Source organism: Siphateles boraxobius, unplaced genomic scaffold, assembly GCF_051911475.1.
Source record: "Siphateles boraxobius isolate OS27281-9 unplaced genomic scaffold, OSU_SipBor_1 61, whole genome shotgun sequence".
NCBI classification, from domain to species: Eukaryota; Metazoa; Chordata; class Actinopteri; order Cypriniformes; family Leuciscidae; genus Siphateles; species Siphateles boraxobius.
In genome coordinates this window covers 10577501-10600336 of record NW_027509188.1, presented here as the reverse complement: position 1 = coordinate 10600336, position 22836 = coordinate 10577501, and the positions used below count along the sequence as shown (strand labels likewise).

Here is a 22836-nt window from a genome sequence, read left to right as displayed (position 1 = left end):
AAGCAAGACACAACTGAAGCCCTGTACTGTTAAAGGACAAGATATCGCAACGAAAATTCTAACTGATATTCTATTAGGAATATAGAACTGACCTGAAGGAAAATGCGATATCTACTGTAAATGCATATACTCACTCACTCGATCTCTCACAATACTCTACTATGTAAGCTTCAATGAACAAAATCAATGAGAACATGTTTATGTTGCTAAGAGTGGTTGCTAGGGGTGTTGTGTAGTGATACATAGAGCCGTTGTTGGGTGAAGCGGTCATAGTTTTATCGTGGATAATCAGAAGAATCAATGTCTGGAAACCGTTTTATAAATCTCATTGCCTGAAATGTACTCATATTGATATATCCATTTAATGAATTACAAAAACAGGGTATGAATTATTTTATATTTGTCTTGATTTTAATGCTTCTTTTGTCTTATTTCAAATCTTGAGGCCCCCTAGTGGTGATTAAACAAATAAAACAATTCTATGGAAATGACTTGAATGTGTGAAATGTTCTCATATTAACACTGCCATTTTATGTATTTTTGGGTGTTTTATTGATCATTTGATCAGGTAAAAGATATGAACATTGTTTGGTAGGAATATAGACATTTTATTGGAAAACAGCTATCATCCTGATACATTCAGAGACTGAACTGTCACTGAGACGTGCAGTAACCCTGAAAAACAGCTGAGCTGGTGAAAAACAAACAAACAGTGCAGGTATTTATAGATAGAAGAAACAGCAGTTCACCCCTTCATCATTCCTAAAAAAAAGCTTGTTTTTCACATTTCTACCACCCGATCATCCCGAACGAAAGCTTAGCTTCCAGTATCTGATCTCAGGCTCACTCCTTCAGCGGTTCTTCATCTAGAACGGTCTCCTGCTCCTGGTTCTGCTCCTCCAGATCGGCTACTCTGGTCTTGAGCTCTGCCAGATCGGCTACTCTGGTCTTGAGCTCTGCCAGATCGGCTACTCTGGTCTTGAGCTCTGCCAGATCGGCTACTCTGGTCTTGAGCTCTGCCAGATCGGCTACTCTGGTCTTGAGCTCTGCCAGATCGGCTACTCTGGTCTTGAGCTCTCCCAGATCGAGCTCTGCCAGATCGGCTACTCTGGTCTTGAGCTCTCCCAGCCGGCTCCTCATCTCCTCCAGATGGGCTCTGAGTGTCTCCTCCGAGGTCCTGCAGCCGGCTAGCGATTCCTCTTGCGTTTTCTGCCTGGTCTCGAGTGCGTTGAGCTCGGCGTCCCGGCTCTCCTCCGCGGCCCTTAGCCGCTCCTCCAGCTCGAGTCTCCGCTCCTCCAGCTCCTCCTTCAGCTCGTCCCTCAGACTCTGGGTCTCGGCGCTAGCCTGGCTCTGCCGCTCGCTCAGGTCCTGCAGCCGGTCTGACGCGGCCTGGACACCGGCTCTCGCTGCGCTAACCTCCTCGCGCAGGCTCCCCACGGCGCTCTGCACTAGCGTCCTCACGGCGCCCAGCTCCTCCGACACCGACGCCACCTCCCCATTCCTCGTCTGGAGCTCGGAGCTCACAGACGCGATCTGCTCGCGCAGCACTCCCACGTTCCCCGCGCACACCTCGCTAGCAGTGTTGAGGTTAGCCACGGCACTGCTGACGGATGCTAGCTCCTGCACAAGGAGCGCCGGTGCCTCCGCCTCCTCCAGACGAGCTCCTAGCTCCAGGACCTCGCGGTTAAACCCGGCTGTGCTCTCCTCCGCGCTCCGGCTCATGCGCTGCTCCAGCGAGGACATGTCCTGCTCCCGCTCCTCCTTCAACTCGCGCACGGCCTCCGCTAGGTCCCGCAGGAGCTGCTTCTGGAGCTTCGGGAGCGCCTCCTCCACGCGCCGGGCGTCGGCCTCGCTCTTCTGCAGCGCGCGGCTGGTGCTCTCCTGCTGAGCCCTGGCACCGGCCACCGCGCTCTCCACATCCTCCAGAGACGCCTGCATGGACCTGATCTGGGGACAGAAGAAGAGCACACGCTTAGGCTTCGACTCAGGATTGAAGACACCTTAAAGTCTCCCCCGTAGTCAATCATTTTATCCCTTAAAACCAAGCGGAAACCTTCCGGTCTCTCTCTTGAAACCTTAACTTTATTATCACTGTAAACTGCTTTGAAACAATCTATATTATTAAAAGCGCTATATAAATGAATGTGACTTCACTTTACTAGAAACCAACACAGAAACGACTTAAACTGCAGTTCATCCACTGGGCACTAGAGACCGGCTGCAGAAGAGACTCAATCCCATAAACCCCCACGTTAAATGGCCAATTTAGCACAGAAAAAAATATGTTTGGTGCAAAAGGTGGTTTTGGTCTATATAGCTAATTTTGCCCTCCATGACTACTGTGAGGAGGGTGATTTTTTTATAACTCATCCGTTTAAATTATATTAACCCTTAAACATTGCATAATTAAGGGCGTGGTTTGTCTGCTGTCTGTTAAGAGTCACGTCACTAATCCGCTTCTGCCCATTGTCGTTTATCTGGGAGACACGTACGGTGACACGCTGCCAAAATGGCGACCGCCAGCTCCGCCAATCACTCAAAAATCACTCTTTAGAAACACTACATGTAACGGGCACTACGAACATATTTTTTAAAGAATATGCTTAAAATTAATTTATCGCCAAAATTACATATTTAAACGTTTTTTTTTCCTTGGAAAAAGAGGCCTTCGAGATCTAGAACATCAGTTTTACAAAGAACTCTAGGGTTCTCCACTCAGATTTAACCCTCATCCCTCCCTCGCAGTTTGTAACATCTTTCTCTCGCGGGTCAAAATGACCCGAAGCCCTAAAATTATCCTTAATTTTTTTAGTCCAGAAAGCTTATTTTATTTCATTTTTATAATATTTTTTAATGCAATTTTTTTTTTACTTTAAATTACTAGATTTGATCAATAAATACATAGTAATTTAAGCACATTCTTAATGGAACAAATACACTGTTCCGCTGGGTCCTAAAGTCAGTTCTTTCAGTATGCATTCAGATACACATGTAGACATTATAAAATATTTTTTTGGCCAAGTTTTACCATTTTTAGTTTGAATATTGAGCATTTTTAGGTTTTTCAATGTGCATTCCTCGCATTCCATTCATTCCTATGGGGGTCAAATTGACCCGCAAAGGAAGGATTTGTTACTTTTTTTAATTTCAGTTTCCACAAAACTCCTCAAATCCATTAAAAGATTTTTGTGTATTTGTGGTTCAAGTGCGACAAAAGTCAGAGGGTCATGGATCCCACTGATGAACACAAAAAAAATAAAAAAAAATAAAAATTACCAGAGGGAAGTCAACACCACATGGTTTGTCTTAAAGCATATTAAAAACACCACATAGACATAAACAACATTAAAAGCCGGATTTTCACCACAGGGGGACTTTAAATGATCTCATAATAATATAATGTTTAATGGGTCATTTCATATTTTATCCAGTGATCGAGTACGTTTAAAAGCTGCAGAATTCATACAATTTAATTCGAATGAAAAATTAAAACAAACTTAATTAAAAAGCTAAACCCTTAACATGATGTCATGATGGAACCCCTCAAATGTTCTATATATGATGTGTCTGATGGAACCCTTCAAGATTCCATATAGAACCTTCTCTTCTAAGAGTGAGACATTTCTGGTTTGACTTGAAATCAACACCAGTTTTTTTTATTGATTTGACGACCGTAACAAAACCTAAAAGTGCCATTGTTTGATAACTTAATAGTTCACCTATAATAAAAGCTGTAGATGACATGAAGCCTTTTATAATGATGCTTATGCTTTAGTTTACCAGAGCTGTACATACATTATATATATATATATATATATATATATATATAAATACAATAAATTGTTGTTTTAATCATTTTTATCTGTTTGTTTCCTAGGGAGTATCTTTATAGAGATATTTTGTGGTTTAGGCGTGCATTATATTAGTTAAAAGTGTTAACCAAAGGTAGGTTGGGTTGGTAGATTTAGAGAAAAGCCTCTCTAGAGACCTGAGATGCAAATTATCATTTGCATCTCTTATGCTATATTCTCTATGCAACATCCATGTTTTGGCTGATTTTTTTTTTTGGTATATAAATGAAAACAATGAACTCGTCCTCATGTCAAACCTTTACGAGTTATACGACTTGTGATGTAGAGAAGGCCAGTCGTTCCCTGGTGCTTTAATGCTGCATGTTTAGAGTTGAACACTCTTCCGGCTGATCTGACTTCAGCCAATGAGAGTCTCGAGAGCACTTTCCCCGGGCCAGAGGAACCTGACGAATCTGATCCAGCGCCTCACACACACACACTCGAGAACAGATCTATTACAGGTGTGGATGAGACAAATGCCTGGACTTCTTTAAATCAAACACTCTCTAAATACTGATCCACTTCCTGTTGTGTTGGACGCTAAAAGTCATTTAAGCTGCTCTGTCAGCCAATCACAGTTGACCACATCATCCTCATAAACGGTCTTTCTCTTGTGTGATCAATTAGAAAACAATGCTGTGTGTGGAAGGATTAACGCCTGTCCACAGCTGCTAGTGTGTGTGTGTGTGTGTGTGTGTGTGTGTGTGTGTGTGTGTGTGTTACGTAAGATGATGAGCTCAAGCTCTTCTACTAAACCACATCTGAATCTGACTGATCAAGTTTATTCAGTTAAGCCAGTGTTGCTCCAGCTGACAGGGAACGTTCTTCCAGTAACGCTAACAGAACGTTTGTTCAATGTTAATAATGTAAACATTACCATTCATGGAGCTTTTGTCTGAAACGTTTAGTTGGACGTTCATTTAATGCGTTTTAAATGTTACTACTTGTTTCAGAACGTTCAGAGAACATTCAAGAGTAACATTCCATAACGTTTGCAGAATGATACAATGCAATGTTCCATTAACGTTTAGTTTTACTCCTCCAGTAACTCTAGTAGAACGTTTGTTCAAAGTTATCTGGTCCTTAATAATGTTCGAATGAACACATTATACACCATTCTTGGAGCTTTTTTTAGCTACTACTTGTTTTTGTTTTAGAACGTTCAGAAAACATTCAAAAGCAACATTCCATAACTTTTTTTACAGAATGATACAATGTTCCTTTAACGTTTTTAAAACATTTTAATAACTGAATGCTGTTATGAAAACATTAAAAAATAACGTTTGTATAACTTAATGGCAACCCAAACGCTCTTAGAGCATATTTTGTTACATTATATGTTGTTTCCCCAACAGAAACGCGACTGGATGAAGTCCACTAACCTGTGTGAGCGCGAACTCCACCTCGCGCGCCGCCGCCGCGCACTTCATCGCGGACTCCTCGTGCCTGACGCTCGCGTGTCTTATCTCCGACAGCTCGCGCTGGAAGTGCACGGACGCGAACACGACTCCGGCCGCGAGCGCCAGGTAAAACAACGCGCCCACGCACTTCATCATCGTAAGCCCGCCGGAGCCGGAGCCGCGGCTGGCGAGCGGCGCGTTCTCCGCTTTAACAGCGACTTTACTCGGGCTTTTCCTCGCCGCGTCATCAGGCTGCTGGCTCGCGACGGTTCTGTCGCTGCTGGAGTTCGAGTTTGAGTTGTTCTTGCTTCTGTTCCTCGCGGTCATCGTTCCGTGTGTCCAGCGTTCTGTGACGTCACCGAGCGTCGCGTTGCGTCCGCGCGGGATCTGCTCTCATTCATTCACTCACTAGATTAGTTTGCTCAACTCTCCCAGCCGATGCGTTCACACTCGTTTGAACGACGCGAACGCTTCACTGTTAACCCCAGTGCTGATGATGTGTGATGATGAAGAAGATGATGATGATGATGATGATGATGATGAAGGCTGTCGTGTCGTGTTGTCGTTTGCTCCACCCTTCTTCAGACGTGGCACTGATTTTCCTCAAACATCTGCATCCTCCCATCATGTCTATTACGTGTTTGACATTAAACGCCATGCAATTTATGTTTCAGGATTCTTTGATGCATAGAACGTTTTAAAAGAACATCGGTTTTCATAAAAACTATTTATTTGATATAGAAAACTTTATTTAATGAAAAACGTTGATTTTTAGTCATTTTTGATTATGATCATATGATCATCTCCCAAACAGAATTAGGATTAGAAAACAATCAAAATCAAAAACAAAAATACAAGTACGAATCAGTAAACTACTTGTGTTTTTAACATCAACTCATCAACATTAAGCAATTTCAACTTCATTTTTTTAAGTCATACGAGATTCAACTTAATTCAACTTAAACCGCGTTCTAATATAATTTAAGTTGAAATGCTGTTTAAGTTTAAGTTGTCTGCAATTTTATTATAAATCTAAGTTTTAGTTGAAATAGGTGGATTTTCTTTACTCTTTAGCATATACAATAGCATTATTTCTTATTATTTAAACATTCAGGATCAGTAAACAAAACAAAGAGTTATACAAATACTGAAACATGATTTAATTTCTCAAATTTGTGTTCAAAATAAAAATGTAAACTTCAACCTAAATAAGTAACTGCAGCAACTACCCACTGGGGGAACAAAATATTCTCTAATATATTAATTTGTACAATTCTTACGACTAACGTCCTGCATTATATTATTTATTATTTAAATATTACTTTCTTGTGATGTTATGGTGTCTTCATAATATTTAATAAATCTTAGGGATTTTTTTATTATTTATATAACGAAGAGAATTAAGAAGTGAGATAAATTCAGTGTCAAAATGAGGATAGGACAGAATACCATTTGCAAATAAGAGCGTTGTATTATTTATTATTTAAATATTACTTTCAAGTGACGTTTATGGCGTCGCCGTCGCTCCTGTCCAATCAGAGGCTCCGCCGTGACGCGGTGCCACGCCCCCTCCCTTCTGTACGCGCTCGCGGGAGTCAGTGAGTGAGTGATGCGCGTGCTACTGCTAATATTAAATACAATCAGCCAGAATGAGTGAAGACGAGCGCATTATCAACCGGTGGTTTTTCGACGTCTGCGTGTTCAAGGCGCTCGAGAGTTTCAGAAATGGAGACTACACGGTTTTCGCGAAAATCACCAACGTTATTGAGAGTAAGTGGCGCGAGCGCCGAGTTTGTTTACATCGGCGCGCGCATGTTAGCTTTAGCGCGGAGCTAAAAGCACAAGTTCCGTCCGAAGTCTGTTAATTTTTTTTTTCATTTTTTACAATGACAAATTATTCAGTGAAATAAATGAAGTACTTTGGAATACAGACTTAACGTTTGTTAAAAAAGTCACCCATGAAAGTTTAAAAGAGTTAACGTTATATAAGTTTGAGGTTACTGTAAAGCGAATGTGCTGTACTGAACTTTTTTTTTATTATGTACAAAAACTAAATAATTTGGACAATATTACGATCACAAATATGGATTCTCGAGTCTTTCCCACACTATGTGTTGTGTCAAGATTAGAAAAGAGTGTATATAGCCTAGTGCAGTTAATTTTGTAATATGAAACTATATGTTTTCACAGGATACATATTAAGTTTGTGTAGACCTGATTTATGCTGATATGTGTGATGCTGCTCATTTTATAGTGTACACAAATGAAATGATTTGGATCATATTACTATCACAGATTTGCATCCTCTAGTCTTTCCAACACTGTGTGTTGTGTCAAGATTAGATACTAAGCAAATTTTGTAATGTGAAACCATGTTTTCATGTCAAATCAGTATTTTCACAGTATGAATATTGTGTGTGTGTAGACCTGATATCATGTGTAATATATATATGTCTGTCAGGTATGGTGGTGCTGCCCATGGATGGGCGCGGAGACACGGTCCTCAAGCTGCGCTGCATGCAGTTCCTGTCCAGGGTCAACAACGGGGACAAGCTGGGTGAGTGAGTGTGTGTGTGTGTGTCTGATGTATGTTTCTGGCACTGACGTGTGTATGTGTGTGTGTCTTGCAGATCTGACATTCGAGGAGCCGAAGACGCCGCTGGAGTCGGCTCTGGCCGTCCTGGAGTCGCTGTGCCGAGAGCTGGACGTCCCGCAGCGAGAGCAGCAGCGCGTGCACAACACCATCGCAGAGATGGTGAGACCGACACACACACACACACCTGCAGTGCAATACACCAATCTCAGACATCCTAGACTGCACGGGACAACAGGGGCGGCCGATGTACCGCTAGATATATCAGAACAGGTTTAGATCTTGGGCTATCGGCTCTATCGCGATTACACTCGCATGACGTTGCTGTGCCAAATGTATCTTTGCATGCGTTTTTAAGCCGCTCGAGCTCAGCTGAATGTGAAAGAAAGTGTACATGTTCTGACAGTCGGGTTTCTGATTCAGTTCTCTTCCACGGCTTATTGCTCTGCAACAGTCAAATACACACACGATTGTGTCAATATCCCCGTCTTGTCGAGTGTTCACCTGTAAACAGTCGGTTATGTCTGCAGTGAGAGTAAACACTTGGAATAAACTCGGCTGTGTATCAGTGCGTTGTGTCCGTGCGTCAGGATTTAAAGTGACGGCAGCCTAATAAACGGCGGCAATCGCCAACTGAAGAACTTAACATCTTTTTAAAATTCGAACTTAAAATTTTCATTTTCAACCCTTTGTCATCATTTACTCGCCCTCGTGTCGTTCCAAACCAGTGAGGCTTTCCTCCACACACATGAAGATCTTTTTTGATGAAATCTGAGAGATTTCTGTCCCTCCATTTTAAGCCGCTCAGGCCCAGAAAGGTGGTAGACAATTACTAAAACATAATTTACCACTTTATTTACAGAATATTAATATCTGTCACACGTTCACATATAAACGACGTTAACACAACATGCATGTGTCGTGATGCTCTCATGAACGTGTTGGAGATTAATATTCTGTAAATAAAGTGGTAAATTATGTTGTTGTTTTTTGCGCAAACTAATCACTCGCGTAACTTCATAAAAGTGAGGTTAAACACTAGAGTCACATGGATTACTCTAATTATGTCTTTGAAAGTAGTAGTTGCGTGCTCTGTCAATGGAGGGACAGATGTATCTCAGATTTCATCAGAAATATCTTCATTTGTGTTCAGAAGATGGAGGAAAGTCTTACAGGTTTGAAACGACATGAGGGCGAGTAATTGATGACAGAACGATCATTTTTGGATTAAATACCATACTTGTGTATTATAATACTTGTGGTTTTACTGTACATTATTTAGGCAAGTGTTAGTTTTGTAACAACCTTATTGCCAGCAAAAATAACGTCATATCACTATCTTGAAAGTACATTATTTCACTTCTTTGAGCTCTTAAATGCGGGATCATAGATGATTACAGCAAGCCTCAGTCGTCTGTTTCCCTGAAGCGGTCAGTGATGTGTGTGTGTGTGTGTGTGTGTGTGTGTGCACAGCTCATAATGGTGTGCATCAGGAGTGGAGAGTTCGAGAAGGCCGAGGAGATCCTGCACAGGCACTTCAGCGCAGCCGCAGATTCAGCTGGGAAGGTGAGGGCCACTCATAATATTACATTAGTTCCTTTATTTATAGAATATCCAATATAAAGCCCTGCATTTCAGCCCGAGCCCGACGGGCCCCGACTTATTTACGCCCCTAGGGCCGGGCTTCGGGCCAATTTTCACGTCATAGTTCACATGTGGGCCGGGCCTCGGGCCTTTTTTGGGTTATCCTTTTTATATTTTTAGACATTAATTAAAATAAAATAGGAGAAGTTGACGTCGACGATAGAAAAACAAACATAAAAAGACATTTCATAACCTGTTTTTAACCTATCTTATAATTACACTGACATATGACTGAGATGACAGTCTCACGCACGCACACAGAAGAGGTTTCTCGTCAGCGCGAGCTGCGCGACCCACGATTCGCCTCATGTGAAATGGAGAGTATTAAGAGAAAACAGTAAGAGACTGTTCTAACTTTTCGTTTGATCGGACTTTATTTTCGTTTAACTGTTGGAAACTACTGGAAAAAGAATGGCCATGTTCTGTGGTGCATTTTTGAGGTAAGATAACCTGCAAGTTTGTTTTTAATTAATTTAATTTGTTTAGATTGTAGGCTATTGCTCATTTCGTTTGCGAGCGCTGCGAGCAGACTGAGCCTGCCTCAGTATTTCAAAAAATGTTGTTTTACTCAATGTGGTTTAATAAATAAACATTTATTAAACTAACTGTCTGTGCGATATGCTTTAAGTGTTTTATATCTATGGATTTTATTGTAGCCAAGTAAAGTATTAGCGTTGATTTGAGAAGCTAAATTGATCAAACATGTTTTACTCGCTGTCGGCTCGGCTGCTTGGTCGTCATTTAAAACAAAATGCTCCAAACATTTGTCTAAATTAACAATAAATAGATGAAAAGAAACGTAACTAACAAAACTGACCTATTTTTATGGCTGCAAATAGGGCAGGCTGTCGCTGTGTAGTGAGAAAGAAAGAAAAGAAAACGGGCTCGGACTCGGGTCGGGCTGATAATTTTGATGAGCTGTCGGACACGGGTCGGGGTAGGGCATAGATTTGAGGCCCGTGCAGGGCTTTAATCCAATAGGTTGTGCGATTATTGTCTAAAAAAACACGTTTTCGGTGCTGATGCGGTGATGGCCAGAGCGTGGTCATGTCCTGATTATATTGTCTGCTATATTTGCTTCTTATTTATTAAATACAGGCAATTGGTTGATGAAACATTGATTGAAATAATATACAAATTATACAAAATAAAATAAATGCTTTCTATAAAACAAAACTTAATGAAGTGGTCAAAATCATGTCTGACCCTCTCCATGTGTCTCCTGATTGTGGATGATATTAAAAAACAACATTAACATTTATTTAAACATAAATATGAAACTATTCTTTAATGGCTACAACACGTATGGTAAAGTACAGAGAAATGTAATGCCGGAGCGGGATTTGAGTGAACGAGCACGTGAGGGAGAGGTGTTTTTTTCCCAATTCCCAACGATCATCAAATATTAATTTAGCTTTAAAATACCCATCCCTTGTGTGTGTGTGTGTGTGTGTGTGTGTGTGTGTGTGTGTGTGTGTGTGCAGAAGAAGCTGCTGGCGGGCCTGATCCAGCGGAGGTGCTCGTCTCACTCGGCTCTGCAGCTGATCTCGTACAGCGACTTCAAGCAGGACATGCTGGAGTTCATCGAGCGGCTGTACCGCGTCCCCGAGCCCTTCCTCACGCAGGTCTGACTCCTCATCCTCACGCCACACCAGCAGCGGCTCAAACTGCACACGCTCGTTCAGTTGAACCCACGTCACTTGAAGTGGGGTGTGAGATGTATATCTCTGTGATAATATCGTGATTGTAGTTTTAGAGATGTGTGGTTTGACATTAGGAATTTTCGCACCGGATAGTTGTGGGATCTTGATAATAGGAACTCGCCACCAGGGTGTTTCCCTGAGAACTAATGGATACCATAGGAACGTTTTCCTGGTTGCGTTCGCACCGGCAGCAGGAACTCTGATGTGACGTAAACCAAGCTCGTTGTGAATTTTATTTTGATGTACTGAGCTCACAGCGCTCGCCTTCTCCGTGTTCATTAGTTTACGATCTGTCTAACAGTCCTGTCTAATACGTTATTGGATAGAGCTGTTATGCATAGAAAGTAGACAGTAATAAAGTGATTGGCGATCGCCGTGTGGTTGATGTCCAGTGTTGCTGAGCAGAAATACATAATCATGTTTCTCTTGGTCTCCTCAAAGTTGCGCTGGATTTTCTCCTCAGTGTAAAGGTTAAGAGCTTCACCTATCACTGTTTTCCATGTTCATAGAGTTAGTTTCTGGAGTCAACTCTGAATGGGAAAAATACCTTTGTATATCTTTTATATTTATATGATTTAATATAGTTAATCAATATCACACCAAGAGTACCGATTTTTTCTCTAAATATCAGCACGATTAAAAAAGTGATATTGATTTTTTACAACAGTTCAAAAAACAAGAAGTTAATAAGTGACTTATATTTTAGACACAGTATTGCCTGTTTTTGCTCCATTTCTGATACTGATTTCATTTGATTTTAAATCTTATTATTGTAATAGGATTTGATTTCATTTAAGAATAAATAAAAAAGGATGCATGCATTTAATTAGGTTAAAGAAATGACTTTATAAAGGAAAAATGGCCATACATTTTTTTTATCTTATTGGACAAGATGATTTCTGTCACTGCTGCAAACTGACCAGCATAGAGAATATGAAGAATATCAAAAACTTTAGGAGTCAGCTGTCCACGGCGGACATAATCCTGCAAAGGTGTCAACACAATAAAAGCACTCAGCAAAATACTGTTGATTTATTGTTATGGAAAATATCGAGATATAATTTTTTTGTCGATATCACACACCCCTAGCTTGAAGTGTACCGGACCTCTAGACGTTGGTGACTGTGTGTGTGTTTGTTCTGCAGATGCTGAAGCGCTCTGGACATCTCTGCACGAGCGCTGAGCCGACGACATCATCATCATCATCATCACAGGGGGGGCGGAGCTCCACGCAGAAGCCCAGCACAGCAGCAGCAGAGGATCATGGGTAATAACACACGCGACACCGCTTCAGCTTCACCTCGCGAACATTAGGACTGTTAACTGAAATAAAATGAGTTCAAGCTGAATTGCTAAAAAAATAAAATTACTTTTTAGTTTGAATTACTAAAAAGTTTCCGTAGAAACCATGTAAAACAATTTATTATAAAAAACTATAAAATTAAAAGACGTTTATTAAAATGTATTGCACAGCTTTTTAATGGGGTAACAAGATATGGTAGATATGACAGAACAAGATGGGTTATTAATAATCTTTGAGTGCGCATTCTACTTCATTATATTGGTGTGAAATATTTGTATTTGAAAAAAAAATTGTAGTGCTAAATATGGTAAAAACTAAAAAAAAGGCTGCACGATTTGGGGAAAATGCCATATTGCGATTATTGAGGTAGTCGAGATTGCGATATAATAAACAAATGGTTTCAGGAGTCAACTTGCTTGGTTCACAAAGAAAATGCACACACAGATTAGTGATAATGCTGAAATGTGTATTTCTCAACTCAAACTAGCAACAAAAACTAAATGATTGATAACGCCTATAATGATCAATAAGCCATTGATATCTGGATAAAAATCATAGACTGTAAAAAAAATGGACAAAGCGTCTGTAAAGAAGCTCTTCATTTACAACGGCTAGCTCTCTTTACAACACGAGTTGCAGTGCCACTGCCCACAAACACAAACATTGATGCTAAATAGTGCTAACTACGTGAAATAGTAGTGGGGTGTGACTTACCGGAAAAAAATGGAGCGAAGTACTCCTACAGTGTCGGTTAGTGCAGTTTATAGCAGAGCAACCCATTTTATGCACGATATTTCAATACAAATGTTCAGAAAGAATACAGAGGTGGTAGGGCTGGGCGATATGGCCAAAAAATTTATCACAATAATTTTTTTATATTAGTCGATATCGATAATTATCTTGATAAATGTCAAATCTTTATTTCTTTCAAGTTTAAAGGTAGACTTTTGCTCCTAAGTGAAAGTTGTAGAAACCAGAGCGTTAATTGTGGTTTTAAACTAGGCTACTCTTTATTGTCAGAACATATCATGACAAACACCTGGCAAACAGGAGAACATTTCACAAATCTGAGGTAGAACATTCAAACTTTTGTCATTTTTCCTAAAATATATGGCACGTATCTTCAGCACAGTTTGCAGTGCAGGCTGCAATATTAATATTACATGATTTGTCTCAAAACACATATTTTGACAGTGAGTTGACAGTAAATCTGCATCCTAACTCTAAATTTATGTTCATTAACAAAAACGGTAACATCTGTTAAAAAAATATATATTTGAGTTTTATGAAAATTAACCATTGTTCATCCAGTATCATGCATTTAGATCATGATAACCACAGATAAAACCAGGCAATGCCTATAACACCTCACTATCATGGCAAAATGTAACTTTATGGTTTCTATGGTATTTATGAAAAACAATAGACTGAATACGTTATTAAATACTGTAATTATATTCCATTAGTCCTTTAATATATTGTCTACATTAATAATAATATAATACAATTCAATATGTATATCCCACATTTCATGGTTCAGTTAATATTACTAGTCTAACGTTACAGTAAATCCATGTCAATTCAGAGTCTGACTGTATCGTTGCGCACAGTGTTTCTCCAGTTTGTCAGCGCTGTTTCATCTGCCTTTAAACTGGTTTAAATCACTGAGACATTTGTTTTCTTGGCTGAATTCAAGCGCTTCTCACTGGATCTCGTGAGCGAGACGATCAGAGTAACGCGTGAGCTCGCGCTGCGCTGCTTTGAGCCGAGCGGATAACTGGTGCGTGTTGTTTCGTTCCGTTTTTGGCGCATAAACATTATCCAACATTTATCGAACTCTTGATATCGTTTTATCGAGAAAAATTATATCGCGATAATTATCGTATTGGTATGATGTGTTGTGTCAGATCATGGCCGAGACGTCAAATTTCAGGAATTCCACTCGGCGCAGCCCGTTATCAGCTGTCAATCAAAGTTAACCACGCCCTTATTTGTCATACATTTTATATCTAAATACGATCTAAACTAACGAGTTAGGAAAAAATTCACCCCCCTCACAGTTGTCAGGCACTCGGAACCTATCGAAAAATACAATAAAAGTCCATGGGACCAACCTGTAAAAACATGAATTTATGCTGTGAAAACGGACATTTTAACATGGGGGTCTATGGACATTTGCTCCCTTTTGGGACCCGCCCCTAGCGGATTTTCAATGTATTTTTGTGTAAGTTTTTCGCACTTCCGGGTAGGCTTCATTTTTCAGATTAGAATGTTGCCGCTTGATGAAAATGACCCCCACCACCACCACCACAATTTTGAACATTAATTATAGCCATCTTACATTACAGTGATTCCATCATTACAATTGAAAGCTATCAATTTTTTTTAAAACATTTATTAGGCTTCAAAAAATATAACAACTTCCTGTCTAACAGGTTGGGCATATAAAGAAATTGAATAAAGTTATCAAACAGTCTGTGCTGCATACATTTTTAAATGATATATAGACTAATCCTTATTAAAGTTACAAAAGTTCTTTAGTCAAGGGCAGTGAGTGTTTTCTCTGTTCCCTTTGTTCTTTGATTAACTTTAACGACAGAGATAATTAGTGGCTACTGTGTGCTGTTGACAGACGCGGATCTCATACGCGCCTCATTCTCTCACGAGTCACAACTCTTTACGTTCATCATAAGACTGCTCTTATGTTACGAAGATACTCGACAAAGACATTTTGCCATAATTGTGTGTGTTATTGTTCGTTCAAGCGAGAGAGAGCTGTATTCTGGCGCGCGGTCTGTGCATGCGCATGATACTGGCGCGCGTCTTTCTGTGAGTCACAGTCAGGACATTCACAGGCAGCGCGCTCTCTTTTGACTTGTGCATGAATGGTTTAAAAGCATTTGCATGAATAAGAGCGGGATTATGTAACACTAGCCAAAGGATGACAAAAATTAACAGATGCTGCGTTAATAGCCCTAATTTGTTTTGTCTATTTCATATAAAATAGCAGCATTTTGCATAATATAATTAATCGCATAGGCTTGACATCGCGATTGCGATATGATTAATCGTGCAGCACTAGTAAAAACAAACTACATTTATTCATTTAGCTGACGCTTTTTAATAAACTACTATTTGTATTTGAGCGGCTCTAAATGTGTACAGTGCTATTAAATTACAGAAGACATACGATAGATAGCTATAGAATAAACAGTGAAAGTAACAGGCTCAATTAAACATGAAAATAACGTAAGGAAACCTCTATTTGCTGAACAAATTTAGCCAGCTAATATGATTCATATTCATCTGGAAAAAGTGGTATTGGTGCATCCCGATCTAAATTACTACTTAAAAACTTGAAAAATGTTGCCTTGACAATTAACTTGAATCAAATAAGTACTAAAAGGACTAAAACTGTAATAAAAATAAATCAAATCTAAGTAGAATTTACAGAATTTAATTTAATTACAGAATCTAATTCAGAAATTATTCACCTCCACGTATCATCCAAGATATTCATGTCTTTCTTTCTTTAGTCGAAAAGAAATAAAGGTTTATTTAAAGAAAACATTGCAGTATTTTCCTCCATATAGTGACTTCAGTGGAGTCCAACAGGTTGAATGCCCAAATATGAGTTTCTGTTCAGCTTCAAAGTCTCAGACACGATCCCAGCCGAGGAATAAGAGTCTTATCTAGAAAAATCATCCACCATTTTATAACAAAAATCAACATTTATATACATGTTAACCACAAATGCTCGTATTGCACATCGATGCGCCACGCATTGCGTAAACATGTTGAATTGTGTAAAATGTGGCTCGTACACGTGTCTGACGTGAGCTGTGTGTGTCTCTCCTGTGTGTCAGCGGCGTGTGGTGTGTGAGTCTGCAGAGTGTGCGTCAGGTTTACTGCGAGCTGAGCGAGGAGTGTGGCGTGAGCGTGCCGTTCTCTCGGCTGCTGGAGGAGGTGGAACTGGAGGCGCAGCGACAGGGCCAAGAGCCGCCCAGTGCCGAGCTCGACCTGGCTCTGTCCGAGACGCCCATGGAGCCGGTGGAGAGGGTGAGGTACCGCGAGCCGCGCGTCACGTTACACCGTTACACTGGCATGACCATATCACGCCTGGTCACGGAGGACGACAGCCAGCCCAGCGAAGACGACTCTCAGGACAACATCACGCAGATCAACGGCTGCTCACCCGTCCAGACGTCCCCTCAGAGGTCACTGACACACCAGCGATAGCTGTCGCACTAGTGTCCTAGTTATCGTTATAGTCATCGTCAAGTGTTATAGTTATTGTTTCAGCTATCATTATAGTTATCGCTATAGTCATCGTCATAGTGTCGTAGATATCCTTCTCTGAAGGCAAACTGTGTTTTCCAGGCTCATCATTCGCAGTGATCCAGAGTCGGATGATCTCGAGGTTCAGACTATCAGACGAACATCCACAGACAACCAGCGTGATAACAGGTTAAATAAAAAGACTTTTACTATAGTTGTTTTAGCTATCATTATAGTTATCGTTATATTGTTATAGTTGTCGTTATAGCTATCGTTATAGTCATCAAGTGTTATAGTTGTTGTTTTAGCTATCATTATAGTTAACGCTAAAGTTAAAGTCATCGTCATGGTGATAACTATAATAATAGTGGAAACAACAACTATAACACTGTTATAGTTGTTGTTTCCACTATTATTATAGTTATCGCTAAAGTTATCGTTATATTGTTGTAGTTGTCGTTATAGCTATCGTCAAGTGTTATAGTTGTTGTTCTAGCTATCATTATAGTTATCGCTAAAGTTATCGTTATAGTCATCGTCAAGTGTTATAGTTGTTGTTTTAGCTATCATTATAGTTATCGCTATAGTCATCGTCATAGTGTTGTAGATATCCTTCTCTGAAGGCAAACTGTGTTTTCCAGGCTCATCATTCGCAGTGATCCAGAGTCGGATGATCTCGAGGTTCAGACTGTCAGACGAACATCCACAGACAACCAGCGTGATAACAGGTTAAATAAAAAGACTTTTACTATAGTTGTTTTAGCTATCATTATAGTATCACTAAAGTTATCGTTATATTGTTATAGTTGTCGTTATAGCTATCGTTATAGTCATCAAGTGTTATAGTTGTTGTTTTAGCTATCATTATAGTTATCGCTAAAGTTAAAGTCATCGTCATAGTGATAACTATAATAATAGCTGAAACAACTATAACACAGTTATAGTTGTTGTTTCCGCTATTATTTTAGTTATCGCTAAAGTTATCGTTATATTGTTGTAGTTGTTGTTATAGCTATTGTTATAGCATCGTCAAGTGTTATAGTTGTTGTTTTAGCTATCATTATAGTTACCGCTAAAGTTATCGTTATAGTCATTGTCAAGTGTTGTAGTTGTTGTTTTAGCTATCATTATGGTTATCGCTAAAGTTAAAGTCATCGTCATAGTGATAACTATAATAATAGCCGAAACAACTATAACACAGTTATAGTTGTTGTTTCCGCTATTATTATAGTTATCGCTAAAGTTATCGTTATATTGTTATAGTTGTTGTTATAGCTATTGTTATAGTCATCGTCAAGTGTTATAGTTGTTGTTTTAGCTATCATTATAGTTATCGCTAAAGTTATAGTCATCGTCAAGTGTTATAGTTGTTGTTTTAGCTATCATTATAGTTATCGTTATAGTCATCGTTATAGTCATCGTCAAGTGTTATAGTTGTTGTTTTAGCTATCATTATAGTTATCGTTATATTCATCGTCAAGTGTTATAGTTGTTGTTTTTGCTATCATTATTGTTATCGTTATAGTCATCGTCAAGTGTTATAGTTATTGTTTCAGCTATCATTATAGTTATCGCTATAGTCATCGTCAAGTGTTATAGTTGTTGTTTTAGCTATCATTATAGTTATCGTTATATTCATCGTCAAGTGTTATAGTTGTTGTTTTTGCTATCATTATTGTTATCGTTATAGTCATCGTCAAGTGTTATAGTTATTGTTTCAGCTATCTTTATTGTTATCGTTATAGTCATCGTCAAGTGTTATAGTTATTGTTTCAGCTATCATTATAGTTATCGCTATAGTCATCGTCAAGTGTTATAGTTGTTGTTTTAGCTATCATTATAGTTATAGCTAAAGTTATCGTTATAGTCATCGTCAAGTGTTATAGTTGTTGTTTTAGCTATCATTATAGTTATCGCTATAGTCATCGTCATAGTGTTGTAGATATCCTTCTCTAAAGGCAAACTGTGTTTTCCAGGCTCATCATTCGCAGTGATCCAGAGTCGGATGATCTCGAGGTTCAGACTGTCAGACGAACATCCACAGACAACCAGCGTGATAACAGGTTAAATAAAAAGACTTTAATCATACAGTGATCTGAATCAAAAAAAGTCATGTTGTCCTGTAATATTAGCTGACTGTAGTGTGTGTGTGTGTGTCAGTGAATCCCCAAGTGTGTCGAAGGTGTGTTCACCGGCTCAGCGCTCGACTCCATCTGTCAGAGACGCTCACAGGTGCGTCTGTTCACTGCTCTCCTGTCACACATCACTCACTGTAATTAATCATGTTTAAAAATATTTAAAAAAATAATAATAGTAAAAGAACAAATAAAAGGTTTTAAGTAACAGGAATATACTGGAAAATATTACATTTGACAGGTTAAATAAAAAGACTTTTACTATAGTTGTTTTAGCTATCATTATAGTTATCACTAAAGTTATCGTTATATTGTTATAGTTGTCGTTATAGCTATCGTTATAGTCATCAAGTGTTATAGTTGTTGTTTTAGCTATCATTATAGTTAACGCTAAAGTTAAAGTCATCGTCTTGGTGATAACTATAATAATAGCGGAAACAACAACTATAACACAGTTATAGTTGTTGTTTCCACTATTATTATAGTTATCACTAAAGTTATCGTTATATTGTTATAGTTGTCGTTATAGCTATCGTTATAGTCATCAAGTGTTATAGTTGTTGTTTTAGCTACCATTATAGTTATCTCTAAAGTTAAAGTCATCGTCATAGTGATAACTATAATAATAGCGGAAACAACAACTATAACAGTTATAGTTGTTGTTTCCGCTATTATTGTAGTTATCACTAAAGTTATTGTTAAATTGTTATAGTTGTCGTTATAGTCATCGTCAAGTGTTATAGTTGTTGTTTTAGCTATCATTATAGTTATCGCTAAAGTTATCGTTATAGTCATCGTCAAGTGTTATAGTTGTTGTTTTAGCTATCATTATAGTTATCGCTATAGTCATCATCATAGTGTTGTAGATATCCTTCTCTGAAGGCAAACTGTGTTTTCCAGGCTCATCATTCGCAGTGATCCAGAGTCGGATGATCTCGAGGTTCAGACTGTCAGACGAACATCCACAGACAACCAGCGTGATAACAGGTTAAATAAAAAGACTTTTACTATAGTTGTTTTAGCTATCATTATAGTTATCGTTATATTGTTATAGTTGTCGTTATAGCTATCGTTATAGTCATCAAGTTTTATAGTTGTTGTTTTAGCTATCATTATAGTTAACGCTAAAGTTAAAGTCATCCTCATGGTGATAATTATAATAATAGCGGAAACAACAACTATAACACTGTTATAGTTGTTGTTTCCACTATTATTATAGTTATCGCTAAAGTTATCGTTATATTGTTATAGTTGTCGTTATAGCTATCGTCAAGTGTTATAGTTGTTGTTTTAGCTATCATTATAGTTATCGCTAAAGTTATCGTTATAGTCATCGTCAAGTGTTATAGTTGTTGTTTTAGCTATCATTATAGTTATCGCTAAAGTTATCGTTATAGTCATCGTCAAGTGTTATAGTTGTTGTTTTAGCTATCATTATAGTTATCGCTATAGTCATCGTCAAGTGTTATAGTTATTGTTTCAGCTATCATTATAGTTATCGCTATAGTCATCGTCATAGTGTTGTAGATATCCTACTCTAAAGGCAAACTGTGTTTTCCAGGCTCATCATTCGCAGTGATCCAGAGTCGGATGATCTCGAGGTTCAGACTGTCAGACGAACATCCACAGACAACCAGCGTGATAACAGGTTAAATAAAAAGACTTTTACTATAGTTGTTTTAGCTATCATTATAGTTATGGCTATATTGTTATAGTTGTCGTTATAGCTATCGTTATAGTCATCAAGTGTTATAGTTGTTCTTTTAGCTATCATTATAGTTAACGCTAAAGTTAAAGTCATCGTCATGGTGATAACTATAATAATAGCGGAAACAACAACTATAACACTGTTATAGTTGTTGTTTCCACTATTATTATAGTTATCGCTAAAGTTATCGTTATATTGTTATAGTTGTCGTTATAGCTATCGGCAAGTGTTATAGTTGTTGTTTTAGCTATCATTATAGTTATCGCTAAAGTTATCGTTATAGTCATCGTCAAGTGTTATAGTTGTTGTTTTTGCTATCATTATTGTTATCGTTATAGTCATCGTCAAGTGTTATAGTTGTTGTTTTAGCTATCATTTTAGTTATAGCTAAAGTTATCGTTATAGTCATCGTCAAGTGTTATAGTTATTGTTTCAGCTATCATTATAGTTATCGCTATAGTCATCGTCATAGTGTTGTAGATATCCTTCTCTGAAGGCAAACTGTGTTTTCCAGGCTCATCATTCGCAGTGATCCAGAGTCGGATGATCTCGAGGTTCAGACTGTCAGACGAACATCCACAGACAACCAGCGTGATAACAGGTTAAATAAAAAGACTTTTACTATAGTTGTTTTAGCTATCATTATAGTTATCGCTATATTGTTATAGTTGTTGTTTTAGCTATCATTTTAGTTATAGCTAAAGTTATCGTTATATTCATCGTCAAGTGTTATAGTTGTTGTTTTTGCTATCATTATTGTTATCGTTATAGTCATCGTCAAGTGTTATAGTTATTGTTTCAGCTATCATTATAGTTATCGCTATAGTCATCGTCATAGTGTTGTAGATATCCTTCTCTAAAGGCAAACTGTGTTTTCCAGGCTCATCATTCGCAGTGATCCAGAGTCGGATGATCTCGAGGTTCAGACTGTCAGACGAACATCCACAGACAACCAGCGTGATAACAGGTTAAATAAAAAGACTTTAATCATACAGTGATCTGAATCAAAAAAAGTCATGTTGTCCTGTAATATTAGCTGACTGTAGTGTGTGTGTGTGTGTCAGTGAATCCCCAAGTGTGTCGAAGGTGTGTTCACCGGCTCAGCGCTCGACTCCATCTGTCAGAGACGCTCACAGGTGCGTCTGTTCACTGCTCTCCTGTCACACATCACTCACTGTAATTAATCATGTTTAAAAATATAAAAAATAATAATAATAGTAAAAGAACAAAAAAAAAAGGTTTTAATTAACAGGAATATACTGGAAAATATTACATTTGGCAGGGTTCGAACGGTCATGAAACCCCTGGAAAAATTTTGGAGGAAAAAATAAACTTAGGAAATTTGTTACACAAATGTCTTTATAATAGAATACATTTTTAATTGATAAAATCGGCTGCACAAATAAATTTATACATGGATTTTTCTTCTAATTGTACAGGTGTACATAGACTTTCATGGAACATTACGCCATTAGTATTTGCATCAAATATATACATATATGTATATATATATGAACCCTGGTTTAAATGCTTCCATTCTGACAGTGTTGTGAACACCTGTTATCATTTACATTGTGTAAGATCATGAATTTGCATGTCTTTGATTATTTAGCACAAAAGTATTCTTGTTTATGTATTATGTCCAGTAGTTGACTGTAGTGTGTGTGTGTGTAGTAGTGGTGAATCGCGCTTGAGTCCTGTGCGTCACAGCGTTCCTCTGTCTGACAGACGCTCGGGCAAGAAAACACACAACAACCGCAGGTGTGACCGTGTTACATCACACAACTCACTGATATACTGTTATCGGATGAACATTATCCCACTAGAAAGTTTTTATGTGATATCCCATAATGTGCATGTAAACACAGCTGATGTGATACGGTGTGTGTGTTCTCCCTAGGGTGGTTGTGTCCAGTGATGAGGAGTGTGAGGATCCTCCGTCTGACAGACACACAGCCGGACAGGAGCCGCATGACAGCAGGTGCCTTCAGAACTCACACTCACTCTCTCACACACACACACACACACACACACACACACACACACACACACACACACACACACACACACACACACACACACTTACTCACTCACACACACACACACACTAGCGTACTTTAAAGAAATGGATTGAGATCTACAGATGCAGAGTGCAATACAGATGTGTGTTTAGGATGTGTTCTTTCTGCTAGTCACCTAGACGGTGCTTGCCTGTAACTGA

The 22836-nt window shown here is 38.7% G+C and overlaps 2 protein-coding genes across 5 annotated transcripts in view; one reads left to right on the top strand and one right to left on the bottom strand.

Moving 5' to 3' along the window:
• Nucleotides 1–587: 587 nt before the first annotated feature.
• Nucleotides 588–5867, bottom strand: ckap4 (cytoskeleton associated protein 4). The gene is made up of 2 exons (XM_077209386.1): nucleotides 5234–5867; nucleotides 588–1947 (listed from the first exon to the last, which is right to left on the bottom strand). Exons 1-2 carry the CDS (start codon nucleotides 5576–5578, stop codon nucleotides 844–846), a joined length of 1449 nt encoding a protein of 482 aa, XP_077065501.1. The 5' UTR covers nucleotides 5579–5867; the 3' UTR covers nucleotides 588–843.
• Nucleotides 5868–6789: 922 nt separating this feature from the next.
• The window catches only part of terfa (telomeric repeat binding factor a), a 23506-nt gene continuing 7459 nt past the window's right edge, over nucleotides 6790–22836 (top strand). The window contains exons 1-18 of one of the 4 annotated variants that reach the window (XM_077209339.1): nucleotides 6790–7021; nucleotides 7713–7808; nucleotides 7882–8006; nucleotides 9318–9410; nucleotides 10973–11113; nucleotides 12337–12458; nucleotides 16361–16711; nucleotides 16875–16961; nucleotides 17414–17500; nucleotides 18749–18835; nucleotides 18933–19004; nucleotides 19808–19894; nucleotides 20469–20555; nucleotides 21130–21216; nucleotides 21496–21582; nucleotides 21680–21751; nucleotides 22293–22376; nucleotides 22516–22596. In XM_077209339.1, the coding sequence (XP_077065454.1) occupies nucleotides 6901–7021; nucleotides 7713–7808; nucleotides 7882–8006; nucleotides 9318–9410; nucleotides 10973–11113; nucleotides 12337–12458; nucleotides 16361–16711; nucleotides 16875–16961; nucleotides 17414–17500; nucleotides 18749–18835; nucleotides 18933–19004; nucleotides 19808–19894; nucleotides 20469–20555; nucleotides 21130–21216; nucleotides 21496–21582; nucleotides 21680–21751; nucleotides 22293–22376; nucleotides 22516–22596 (1967 nt within the window). In that variant the 5' untranslated portion in view covers nucleotides 6790–6900. Of the gene's footprint in view, nucleotides 7022–7712; nucleotides 7809–7881; nucleotides 8007–9317; nucleotides 9411–10972; nucleotides 11114–12336; nucleotides 12459–16360; nucleotides 16712–16874; nucleotides 16962–17413; nucleotides 17501–18748; nucleotides 18836–18932; nucleotides 19005–19807; nucleotides 19895–20468; nucleotides 20556–21129; nucleotides 21217–21495; nucleotides 21583–21679; nucleotides 21752–22289; nucleotides 22377–22515; nucleotides 22597–22836 lie in introns of all 4 variants that reach the window. The other 3 variants (XM_077209338.1, XM_077209341.1, XM_077209340.1) reach the window with 3 other exon arrangements.